Source organism: Borostomias antarcticus (assembly GCF_949987555.1).
Source record: "Borostomias antarcticus genome assembly, chromosome: 23".
Lineage (NCBI taxonomy): Eukaryota > Metazoa > Chordata > Actinopteri > Stomiiformes > Stomiidae > Borostomias > Borostomias antarcticus.
Genome location: NC_140256.1, coordinates 7147217 through 7159716, shown reverse-complemented (window position 1 = coordinate 7159716; position 12500 = coordinate 7147217). Strand labels below are relative to the sequence as shown.

Below are 12500 nucleotides of genomic sequence, written 5' to 3'. Positions count from 1 at the left end.
GCATTCGGAGGAATGAGTTATTGCACTACAGTGACTACACACACACACACACACACACACACACACTGTATGGGTTCGTGAGTATTGCACTGTATGTGTAGCAGCAGAACTCAGAACTGAAGAATTTACAGTGAAAAGGGTCCTTAAATGAGAGCATTGCCATGTACAGTTTCGGACTGTAGGAGTGCAACATGAGATTTCAGTGTCAGGGGGCAGATTTATTCAAGTCTTACCGGAGGTACCTTGCACTGCAGTTTCTGTCCATCATAATGATATTTCAGCAAATGGTAATGCATTTACCAATATGTGTTCAGTTAAAACTTGTATTTGAGTCAAATAAAAATGTTTTTGCACTCTACGTTCAGAATATTACCTTGGATTTTAAGTTCACAAAAGAATGTGGTACTGTATGGGTTTGATTGTGTGTGTACTTATACTTGCAAGACAGGAAAAATAATGAGACAGAAATGCATCCATAAAATTTCCTTTTATTTTTCTTCCCACAAATGTCTACAAAAGCGATAAAATATAGAATTTAACAAAAAATCACTTCAGACCTTCACTTCATATTTACATCTCGAAGGAGGAGACTTGAGAAGGCTCTGTAATCTGAACTATGAACACCACCTGACTCCCTCACACACACACACACACACACACACACACTCACACACACACACGCACACACAGGATGAGGGTTGGTGCGGTCTTATTGGCCGTTGCTACATGTGAGCTTTTAGGGTTGTGGATGGTGCCAAAGTTCAGAGTTCAGAGCCCGCTCACCAAGTGAAAAAGCAAACAAACAAACAAATAGGTCAATGTTATTAAATACACACTTGCCTCAGAATTCCCCTTTTTTGATTGGTTCTCAAGTAAACTCACACAGTAAAGCATCTATGTCCCATGTCGCCAATCCAGACCCCCTCTAGCTATGGCACTTGAATCAACTTTTTTTCTGTTTTTGTTTTTTTGTTAGTCCTGTAAAGAGTTTCTGTAGCCCAAGTACCTTCAGAAGGGATTTGGTTACAGATGCTACATGTATCTTAATCATCTCTCACTGAGGCGTAGACATTCTAATCAATAAATTAACAATTTCAACACTACTCCAAACTGCACATGTATGTAATGCATTAAGAAACTTCACAAAACATCAGCAGGACAAAGAACTTCCACCTCTCTCTCTATCTCTGTCTCTCTCTCTCTGTCTCTCTCTCTCACACACCCACAAACTCTCTCTCACACACACAAACACACTCTCTCACACATGCTATCTCTCTCTAAACCACACGCACACATACACACACACACACACATACACACACAAACATACACACAGGTTCTCTATGAAGGGAGATATTGGGATGGAGTGTATTTGACTAAGTGTAAGAAATGTATTATAAAATGTGAGCACACTTGGTCTGGGCAGTCTTGCCTCGTTTTGGGTTACGATGACCACTTCCTGTGTGCACTCAGTCACCTCTGTGTTGATGGAGTAAAAAAAAAAAAAAAGGCGCATGATGCGTTCAGCCCCTCACACTGAACTGCTACTCCATAACATTCAGAATAAAATGCCCTTGCCCCCCCACCCCATCCCACTCTGCACAGCATCGCAGAAGAGAACACAACCCCCCCCCCCAACGTTTCATTGCCATGATGAAACGGCATGCAAAGATAACAGAACAACAATAGGCTAATAGTAATAGAATAGTAGTCATAATAATAATCATAATCATAACAACAGTAATAGTAATAAAATAAAACATAATCTTACAATGCAAACATGACAGATGTAGGTAAATGCTTCCTGTTATTGCTACAGTACAGCACCTTACAGTGTTGCTTTGCCACTCAGGTGAACTGCCCCCCCCCCCAAACCCCCCCCTCCCCTCGATTCACAGTCTAGCAAAGTTACAAATCATAAACCAACACAGGAGTTGGGCTGAATTCACTGTCTGATGGGCCACTGCCAGCTTATTATTGTCCTTCCTTCATTGTTTAACCAGCAGCACACTTAGAACATGGATCCTTTAAAAACATTGCTTCCAGGGATATTTTCAGTGAATGGCACAACCCATTATATGGACTCAAAATGCACTTGGACAGTGAATTCATTCCCCACACACATACAGACACACACCAAAGCCTTGTCTGGGTAGGTTCCTTCACTGGGAGCCACCAACATGTTTATATTTCCAAAGAACTTTGAACATTTTCTCAAACATATGAAAATTGTCTCTTTTTCTCTATGCAAAGACAAGAAAAAGAGCTGCTCCCTGAGAGACGCTTTTTAGTGCATCGAGACATAAGTGATTGTCTAGAACGAGCCGCTGACCTCCCCTCTAGGGTCTGGGACTGGGGTGGGAGGGGAGTGTGTGTGCTTGATGGGGGGGTATTTAGGACATGCTGGACGGTAGGATGTGAGGACAGGGTTGGGTGGTGGTGGGTGGAGTGCAGTACCTGGCACCTCAGATATAGACCGGAGGGATTTTGGCCACTGTGTGACACACTTGGAAACATGTCTGTAAAAATCTTCATAATAGTCGCTGCTCTACGACAACATCAAGTGGAGCTTAAGTGAAAATCTTAAGTGCTTTCCCTGGGGGGGAAAAAAAGCTTCATTTGACCATTGAACCACTGTGACTACATTAATTCACATTTTGTTATTCTGTACATTAACTAGTGTTCACATGTACTTAAATACAGTAATGGAGCTGCTGCTGGAGTTTGGACTTCAAAAGAGAAGGACGGAAAGCATCTAGTGGTTGAATATAGATCTGCACTGACCTGAATGTGGAATGATCAGAGGGGAGCTTAGCACTACCAGTCCCACAGTAACTTTGAGCTCCAACCAAACGTCCTGCATCCAAATTCCATTCAGAGCAAGAGGAGGAATGTTGAGTCCAATCAATTGCTTGAGGAGAAATGTATTGTCTAATAAAAAACGTCTCCTGATATACAGAGAGTGATGTCATCAGACAATCAATGCCAAATCAAAGCAATTCTACACAGTGGCCAAATGTTTATTAACATCTTAAAAAATAATTGACAGTCCACCAGAGTCAATAAATATTGAATTACTAACAAAATTGAAATAAATAAAACAACACACTGAGTGATTGTCTATCACAGCTTTCTACAGAGATCATATCAATTATTGCAACTAGAAATGGCAAAAGAGGCTGTTCAGTTACCCTGTTTCTCTTGTGATCCGGAATAGCAAGGAACATCCTCAAAGGTGGAATGTATTTCAAGAGTCCTCAGTACTCTGAGAGAAATGTCAATTGAATATTGAAGTAATGAAATGATCTGGGGATACGCTGCTGAGGCTTATATAGTGCACTCTAGCTCATCAGGGCAGCCCTGCGCTTGATGGTTTGAGTAAGAGGAGGAGGAGGGGAGAAGGGAGGAAGAAAGGCAGTGTGGAAGTTACTGCTCCTCAGAGAGACAGCGTCTCCTAATATCAGTCCAGAGGGGGTGGGATAGGCAAGGGGGGATTGTGCAAAATATGACTGGGGGGACAGGGGGAGGGGTGGACAAGGTGCGTCTTCCCTGGGTTAACCTTCAGGAGAAGACCTGGAGAATGAGGCTGCATCCTGTCCTCTCCTTGTCTCCTTTCCCGCTCTGTCTTCCTCCATCTACAGTGCTGTGAAGTCACAGGCGGAAACAGATTCCCAACAGGCGTCTACATACTGTCATTCACCCTGACTGTTTACCAGGACTAGTCAAGTGGAGAAGGCTACATTGGAGTATTGAGATGGAGGACAGGGGTGGATAAAGCTGGGTGGATATAGGATGGGATAGAGCTGGGGATTCTGGGAAAAAGGTGGGGTGGCTGAGAGGTCCTCCTTCAGTCTCTGATTGGATGGTTCTGATTGTTCAATAGCAGTCCAGCTTCTACGGACGGAATTATTGCAGCGACAAAAAAACTGATTGACAGGATGGCAGATCTGCCAGAACCCTTTTCTTTCGCAAAATAGAATATTTCTGTATATAGCATCTTCACCTTTAAAAGTAGTCATGATTCTATTTTCCTTTTCAGAAATCCTTCTCTTTTTTTTTTTCTTCTTTTTTTTTATACAGTTCTAGAGTTCTCATGGGAAGGATGCAGCACCCTCTTTACATATCAACAGAGCCCAGACAAGGCTTCATCAACAAACCCGGATCAACCCCCGCTTTTCTCCAATCCTTTTAGAAGTCTCATTTCAATTTTACAAATTCTGTACACATGAAACTATCCAACAAAATAAAATAAAAAACACATACAGATACTCAGCCCCAGGCAGGACTGCTGCAGGTTTCAATTAGAACTAGCATATCAGAACAAATAGTAATACTGGAATCCGCTCTGCTCTAAAGAATATCTACAATAGCTTCTTAATTCACACCAATCCCTTCCTTCACCGGAGTCAATATCACAATATCATTGTGTAACAAAAAAAGAAAAGAAAAAAAAAGAAAGAAATATTTCAAAGATAAACAAATTAACTTACCCAGTTTATAAGACAGCTTAAAATTGCTAGTTAAAGTCTGTACATTTCTGGTCAGTCCAGGAGGAGTAGCCCCTTGGTCATGGGTGCGTTTATATACATTCTTTAGACTGTATCGGTGAACTGGGGAGGATAAGTGCTGGACATTCCTAGTGTTGGCGGCTGTGTGTGGCTGGACATCTCAGATTCAGGGTTCTGCGGCAGCGATGCGATCATCATGTTGTGGTCCGCTGCGATCATGTTGTGGTCCGCCGGGTGTGGTCGGACCGCAGGCAGTCACTTGGGCATCGCGATGGCGGTCATGTTGGCGTCGGGGTTGAAGAGTTCTTTGTAGAGCGGGGGGAACAGCACGTTGACGGTCTCGGGGTGAAGCTGCTGGAAGGCCTGCAGCTCCTCTGTGTGCAGCGTGCACAGGGCCGACAGCGTGGGGATCCGACCAATAAGCTGGGAGGGGGGAGGGGTACAGGAAGTCAAGGTTAGAGCCAACCGAGGCTGGTTTCTCAGGGCGGTTTCTGTCTCCTAAGCAGGGTGAGGGGCGGAGCCTTACCTTAGCCAGCGCGTCCTCGTCCATGTGGTTCTTCTGCATGATGTGCTGCAGGGCGAAGTAGATCTTCTCCTGCAGCTTCTGCACCTTCCTGGGCTCCATCAGCCAGGGCCGGTCTGACACGGACAAACACAGAGGACACGACGGTCAGCGGCGCCGCCCGACACGTACCAACACACACACACACAAACACACACACACACACACACACACACACACACACACACACACACACACACGCGGCTGACCTGTGGAGATGAGGACGGCGGCGGAGAACAGAGCGATCTCCTCCTCGGTCAGCTGGAGGGAACACAGGCTCTTGGCGAAGTCGAACACGGCGCTGACCAGGTCGTCACAGCCTGGGGGGGAGAGAGAGAGAGAGAGAGAGGAAGGACGAACGCGAGGTGAATAATTGATGTTTTTGTGACGTTTAATTAACGTTAGTGTCCGGATGAAGCCAAGCATGGCTGCCGGGGCCCGTGTGCAGACAGAGTAGAGGAGATGACGGCGGTTATTACCGAGTGCTTTGAACATCTGCATTCCACCGTACTTCCCCTCGAACAGCACGGTGTTGTTGAGAGGGTTGAACGCCCGGCACATTCTGACCAAGACCACCTCCAGACAACCTGGAGAGAGAGAGAGAGAGAGATGGAGGGAGAGAGAGAGAGATGGAGACAGAGAGAGAGATGGAGAAGGAGAAAAAGAGATGAGAGAGAGCGCAAAAGACATAATTAGTTATATAATGCTATTAGTACACATATATACTATATATATCTGAACATAAATATTCCAAAATATCTCTTAGTATGTTGGGTAAAAGGCCCTGAACAGTGCCCTAGTGTTGAGCGATGTGGTCTGTCTCACCCGACTTGAGCAGGAGGATCTGGTCGTTCTGGCACAGCTCCATGAAGCCGGAGATGCGCTTGGCAAACTCCACCACGTACTGGATGGCATGGGTGATCTGGATGGCGCACTGCTGCCACAACACGTCACGCGTCTGCACACACACGACGAGGGGTTTGATTTAGTCTGTGGTCCGTCAGTCACTGCAGGATGTTTTCTTAGTGTGTTTGTGTCTGTGTGTGTGTCTCAATGTATGTTTTGAGGTGTGTTTGTAATACGTAGGAAAATAGCTCTTCTCAAGCAATCCAAAAAAGTCCTTTCTTCAGGTACGTGAGCCGAATGCATGTAAGTTAAGATGTAGAAGATGCTCGCACTCTGATAGAAAACAGGGAATGTACAGTATACATGTACCACAGATGAGTAGTGTACAGTACAGTACGTCTTAAATGATCCTTCACGTTTTCCTGTTCTATACAGTGACCTACTGTTAATGTTCTGGAATATTCCTACTCATGAAATATAGTGGGCTACTCATTCTGAGGGTATAGAGTACATCAACAGCATACTGCCTTTGTGAGGTCCATCCATGCTGCTGGAAGAGGAATCTCCATAGAAGATATTTCAAAGGGTTCCACGGTAATGACCCATAATGCATTAGACACAGAGTAATGAGTGAGGTCACGCTGATTGGAACAGAACTGCTGCTATTGGCACAGACATACAGTACACGCAAAGACGCGCGCACGCACACACACACACACACACACACACACACACACACACACACATACACAAAGGGAAGCAGTGTTTTTCAGAGAGAGAGATACGCTCTCAATAAGATAAAAAATTGAATAGAGAGAGAGTGAAAGAGGCTGAGCTGCAGTTGTGGAGAAACACACACACACACACACACACAAGCACACACACAAACACACACACAAGCACACACACACACCTTGCTCTGGTACATTTTGACGTCTTCGTAGGAGTGTGTCTGCCAGGCCAGCTGCTGGAGCTCCTCTGCTGTGTACTGACACGTCTCCAGGTGGGACTTGATGATGTTCTGGGCGATGCGATCTAGGGAGGAGGAGAGCGACAGTGAGAACACCAGCCGAGAGAGAGAGAGAATTCACAATCAAGTGAATGTATTGAGAAGGTGTACGTTGCATGCACATGAGGCTGACACCTAAAATGTTTGTGTTACCAGTGGATGCTGTTGGAGCCAACAGAATTTCCTTTTGGGAAACAACAAGCATTACTTGACTGGATTACTTGACTTTGACTGAAATAAATTAGTCCCCATGCGACAACATTCATGGCTTGATCATAGATATAAAGTAAGGGGAATCAGTCATATCACAGATGTGTCATTGTGAAAGTCATTGTCATGTATCAGCCAATCAGAATCGCGTATTCAGCCAAACCATGGTATAGGGCTACTAGAAGGCCACCATTGGAAAAAAAGGTTTTAACATTGAAGGTCTTGCCTGGTTCTTTTATTTTTATTTAACCTTTTTTTATGCAGGGAGTCCCATTGAGACAGATATCTCTTTTGCAAGGGAGCCCTGCGTACAAAACACACACAATAAAATAAAAACAAGAATACAACAATTATAACACAAAATACACAGAACACAAATGAATACAAAATACAATAAACAAGCAATTACATGCATCAGAAAAAAAAGTTTCTGAATCAGTCCTTTGAATCCTATTGGCCATGACACTAGGTTCAACTTCAGAGAGTTCTGGCACTACACTAGTGTTCAACTTGAGATTGTTCAAAATAACTAACAGCAGACTTTCCTAATTGTGAAGTGATCAAAGGGACCTCAGGTGTTATCTGATCCTAGAGTCCTAGTGTAAATAAAAAATCTAATAAATAAAAGACTTAATATAGATGACACTGAGACAGTTGGAGGGTATTGCCTGTGTGGAAAGGCTGAGTCCAGAGATGCAATATGACGCATGGTCAGCTCTCTCTCTCTCTAAGCCTGTCTGATCTCCTGTCCCGCACTCAGATTATCTCCCTGACTCACACACTTCCAGATGATAACTTCCTCCACGCCCCGCCATCACTTCCTCTCTGCCTTAGCTAACTCTGACACACCCTGTATTGTTATTTCAAGGCTTGCGTCTATCCGTGGACATCTTCGTCAAGGAGTTAAGTCAGGGAAACCAACCCTGTTCTGTCTTACCCAGTTCCCCCATGCTGACACTGGGGGCCAGCTGGTTGTCCTGATAGGCCCCGTAGCTGCACAGGTTGGGCACCGGGGTCAGGTCGTACACCGGCTCCTGCTTGATGTGCTTCATGCCCGCCATGTCCAGGCCCGACTGGTCCGGGGAGGGCTGGGTGGAGTCCATGCCGTGGTAGTAGCCGGGGTGGCCCCCGCCGCCGGGGCCCCCGCCGCCCCCGCCGCCCCCGGGCGGCCCCTTGGGCAGCTCGATGACGTGGCCGTTGGCATACGTGCCGCCGATCTCGTGGTTGAGGGTGCTGAGTCCGTTGGTGAGGCTGGAGGAGTAGACGCGCGCCAACGCCTCCGCCTCCCCCGTCTGCTGCTGCCGCTGCTCCAGCAGGCGCTGCTGGTGCTTCTGCACCTCAGCGTACAGGCTGTCTCTCTGCTTCTTAGACATGCGGCCAAACTTCACCGCTGAGGGGGGACGGGACGGGGGGACAGGGGGGTTACAGGTTAGATTTAATACCGATTTGATGCCTCGCGCAATGGCGTATCGTAACTACACTGCGCTACGATGGCTGCCTGAACTGAAATAAAATCATTATCCCCATGGTGTGTCAAAATCATCAAAATCATCCCTGTGGTGTGTGCTTGCATGTGTGTTTGTTGTGTGTGTGTGTGTGTGTGTGGGGGGGGGGGTTCTGTCTTCTTGTCACATGTGTGTGTGCGTTGCTTACCATCTCTAGACATTCCGAGGGCGAGACACTTCTGCAGGCGACAGTGCTGGCAGCGGTTACGGTTGGTTCTGTCGATGAGGCAGTTCCTCTGACGAGGACAGGAGTAGGCGGCGTTGTTCTGTTGACTCCGTCTGAAGAAGCCCTGCACACACACACACACGAGCGCGGTCAGATTCGACCGAGTAGCATAATATGGTATTTTTCCATATTTGTCAGAATTAATTTCCATGCAAATGGATTCAATTAAGTATTGTATCATACCACAGCATGTACTATACACAGTATGTTTTCCAGATACATGTAGTTTGCGTGTGAGTGTAGAAAGAGAGGAAGAGAGAACGTCTGAACCCAGAGAAGACTCACCTTACATCCTTAAATTGTAGGTAGAACCCGCACACCGACTGTAGTTTAAAAGACTTCTTTAATGAGCAGCTCAATAAAGAAGTCTTTTAAACTACAGTCGGTGTGCGGGTTCTACCTACAATTTATGACTCATCTTTAACCCAGCACCCATTGCCGATGTGCGTATTATATATCTCTCAACTCACTTTGCATCCTTCACATGTGATGACTCCATAGTGGATTCCTGATGACTTGTCTCCGCAGATTTTGCATGGTATAACTTCGATTTGGGCTGCAGAGAGAGGAGAGAGAACAGACGGGCACACACACTTTACGCCTCCGTCACATTTGACACGCTCCTGACAGTACCAGTGCTAAGGGCCACTCCTCAAACACCTGCCTTCTCAACCGTTAGGCTGGAGGTCACTAATTAGTGGGTGTGTGGGTGTTTCTTCAGTGTGTGTGTGTTTGTGTGTGTGGGTGGGTGTTTTTTTGGGAGATGAATGGCCTGGAGCAAGTGGGGTTGTTGGTTGTGTGCGTGTGTGTGTGTGTGTGTGTGTGTGTGTGTGTGTGTGTGTGTGTGTGTGAGGTGGACGAGTGGCTCTCCAGTCAACAAGTCACCGTGACATTTGGCCATTCTGTGTGTCTGCGCTCTATTAACAGGAACATCGGACTCTGTGTGAGGTACTTAACAGTATACCGCCAGTGAAGGGTCACCTGGGGTCACTGCAGTTCTCCTGCATAAGGGATCCAGACTGAGATGGAGATTGAGAGTGACAGTAATAGAGATACTGCTGTAGACATAGCTACTGTATCTCGTATCCCTGCTGAGGCGGCATGCTCACTATAAAGAGATTAGACACCCAATCTTTAATCCTTAACTATTTCCCCACGCCCTGTTTCGCCACTGTGGCAGACCCAGCTTAGCCCCATCTGAAGAAAAGGTAACTCAGTAATCTCTCCACAGCGGCACCTGGACCATGTTCACCTAGCAGAGCTTCACCACCAGTTCAGATCACTCAGGTAGACCGAGCTTCTCAAAGTTTTAAACAGTGAATTTCCTATAAATCAAATGAATGTCCTCAACGAATGGATCTGAACTTGTGATCTTTAATCAAATATTACATCTAACCGCATCGCAACACACTACAAACCTTAATGAAAGTGCCACAATCAACCAACAACTGTCCTCATGACAAACCAAATCTGTCCATTGCAACTACTTATTTTGTGCTACCGCCCCAAAACATACACATCACTATCAAGTTTGTATTCAAGTATTTTAACATGCCTGATATAGGTAGAACCAGATGCTAACTCAAAATAAGTTCAAAAGTGTTGCTTACCTACGACATCGGTTTTCATTTTCTATGGAGACACACACTCACATGCACTGCTCCAGGCTGCAGCTTCAAGAGAATGACTGCATTGTGTGTGTGAGAGCTTTCTGTACGCACGCACCGTATGTGACTGTGTGAGCATCATGTGTGTGTGTGTGTGTGTGTGTGTGTGTGTGTGTGCGGTGCGCATAATGAGATTAGCTCAAAGAGATGACAATGGCTTTGAGAGACAACTCAGAGAGAATGGTGAGAGTGATTGTCTGAGCAGGCCTGGTCTGGACAGAGCAGGGGGCCATCTGAGCGCTAGGAGGGAAGAAGCCTTTTTGATGGAGCGACCAAAGAAAAAGATGTCTGACAAGACAAGGCAGGCAGGACAGGACAAATGTCTCTACTCCTCTAATCTTCTCCACTTCTCCACTGTGTTTGACGTCTCCCCTGTCTAGAGGCCTAGTTACCTTCCAAACATTTACTTTGGCCATTTTGCCGTGTGTGTGTGTGTGCGTGTGCGTGCGTGTGTGAGTGTGTGTGCATGAGTATGTGTGTGTGAGTGTGTGTCTGTGTGTATGTGTGTGTGAGTGTGTGTGAGTGCGTGCGAGCGTGTGTGTGTGTGTGTGTTTGGGGGCACACAGCTGCAGCGTGAGTACTGTGAGTATTGTCCTGTGGGAGATCTGAGCAGGTTCTAGAAGTGACCCAGTTATACCAGTTCCTGGCCAGTACCAAACTGGGTCAGACAAGAGCACCGGGGCTGCTGGGAAAACACACACACGCACACACACACACGCACGTACACACACTGTAATGAGGATGTCGAAGGAAAAAGGCCATCATAGACTTTTTATAGTCTCAAAAACAGGTCAGTTTGGCTTCAGGACATGGCAGTTATCAACAGTCTGACTAACCAGTGAACAAGCACAGGACAACAGTGTGTGGACAAATGTATGTACAGTATGTGGATGTGTGTGTTATACTGTATTAACCTATAGAATGACGATTCAGCGTGATTTAGTTTATATATTTTCATTGAGAGTGCAGCACACGCATGTGGGGGTGTGCGTATGGTTGAGGGTGTATTTAAATGTTGCTGCGTGTGTGTAGGAGTGTGTATTGTTCCGAGTGTGTGTTGCAGAGTGTGTTTCGGCGCTGCCGGGGGCTGTCAGGTGGGATGAAGAGACTATCGTGACATCATCGCTGTTGTTACGCCGACCACCCACCCATTCTCTTCCTCATCTGGTTGTCACGGCAATGATCCGCCTCTCTGTTACACGCCTACAGGAAGTGATGTCACCTAGTTTTGGGTTGGGCTTCATATAACATCCTCAAAGGTCTACCACGGTGAGTGGCCGCCAACTTCCATCATCCTTTCCCCTGAAGCACCTGCACATCCTCCAGTCTACAATCCACACTTCTGTCCACGCATCAGAAAAAGGTTGAGTACTTAACAGGCCGCACACTGTAATACCTCCTTGGGCTACCTGCGTCTGCAGGTGTGGGCGGGGCTGCCCTCTGACCCCTGAGGTGATTGACGGCTGTGGCCGATGGAGTGGTCCTATCAGTGTCACGGTTACCCAGCCAGGGGGTGTTATGTAATAGGCGGAGTGCAGTGCTGGCGATTCCATGGCTAAGAGGAGCTCAGCTCTGCACAATCTTCTCAGAGAGAGAGTGATGGGGGGGGGGGGGGGGGGGGAGACAGAGAGAGAGATAGAGACAGAGAGACAGCGAGAGAGATAGATAGAGACAGAGAGAGAGAGACAGAGAGAGAGAGAGACAGAGAGAGACAGAGAGAGAGAGACAGAGAGAGAGAGAGACAGAGAGAGACAGAGAGAGAGAGAGAGAGGTAGAGAGACAGAGAGAGACAGAGCGAGAGAGACAGAGAGAGAGAGAGAGAGAGAGAGAGACAGGGAGAGAGAGAGAGACAGAGAGAGAGAGAGAATGGGGACAAGTGAAAGAAGTTGGAATGAGGACAGAGAGAAACAGGGATACAGAGAAGTTCTGGAGAAAGAGGTGAACACCTTCACATCCATTAGGTGTTA

The 12500-nt window shown here is 46.5% G+C and overlaps 1 protein-coding gene across 1 annotated transcript; it reads right to left on the bottom strand.

Annotated features, from left to right (window-relative positions):
* Positions 1-4763: 4763 nt before the first annotated feature.
* Positions 4764-10495, bottom strand: rorb (RAR-related orphan receptor B; the record flags this gene model as incomplete). The annotated part of the gene is made up of 10 exons (XM_084457033.1): positions 4764-4931; positions 5035-5147; positions 5280-5390; positions 5550-5657; positions 5896-6028; positions 6830-6951; positions 8073-8525; positions 8789-8930; positions 9337-9422; positions 10477-10495. 10 exons carry the CDS (start codon positions 10493-10495, stop codon positions 4764-4766), a joined length of 1455 nt encoding a protein of 484 aa, XP_084313159.1.
* Between the last annotated feature and the right edge of the window lie 2005 nt (positions 10496-12500).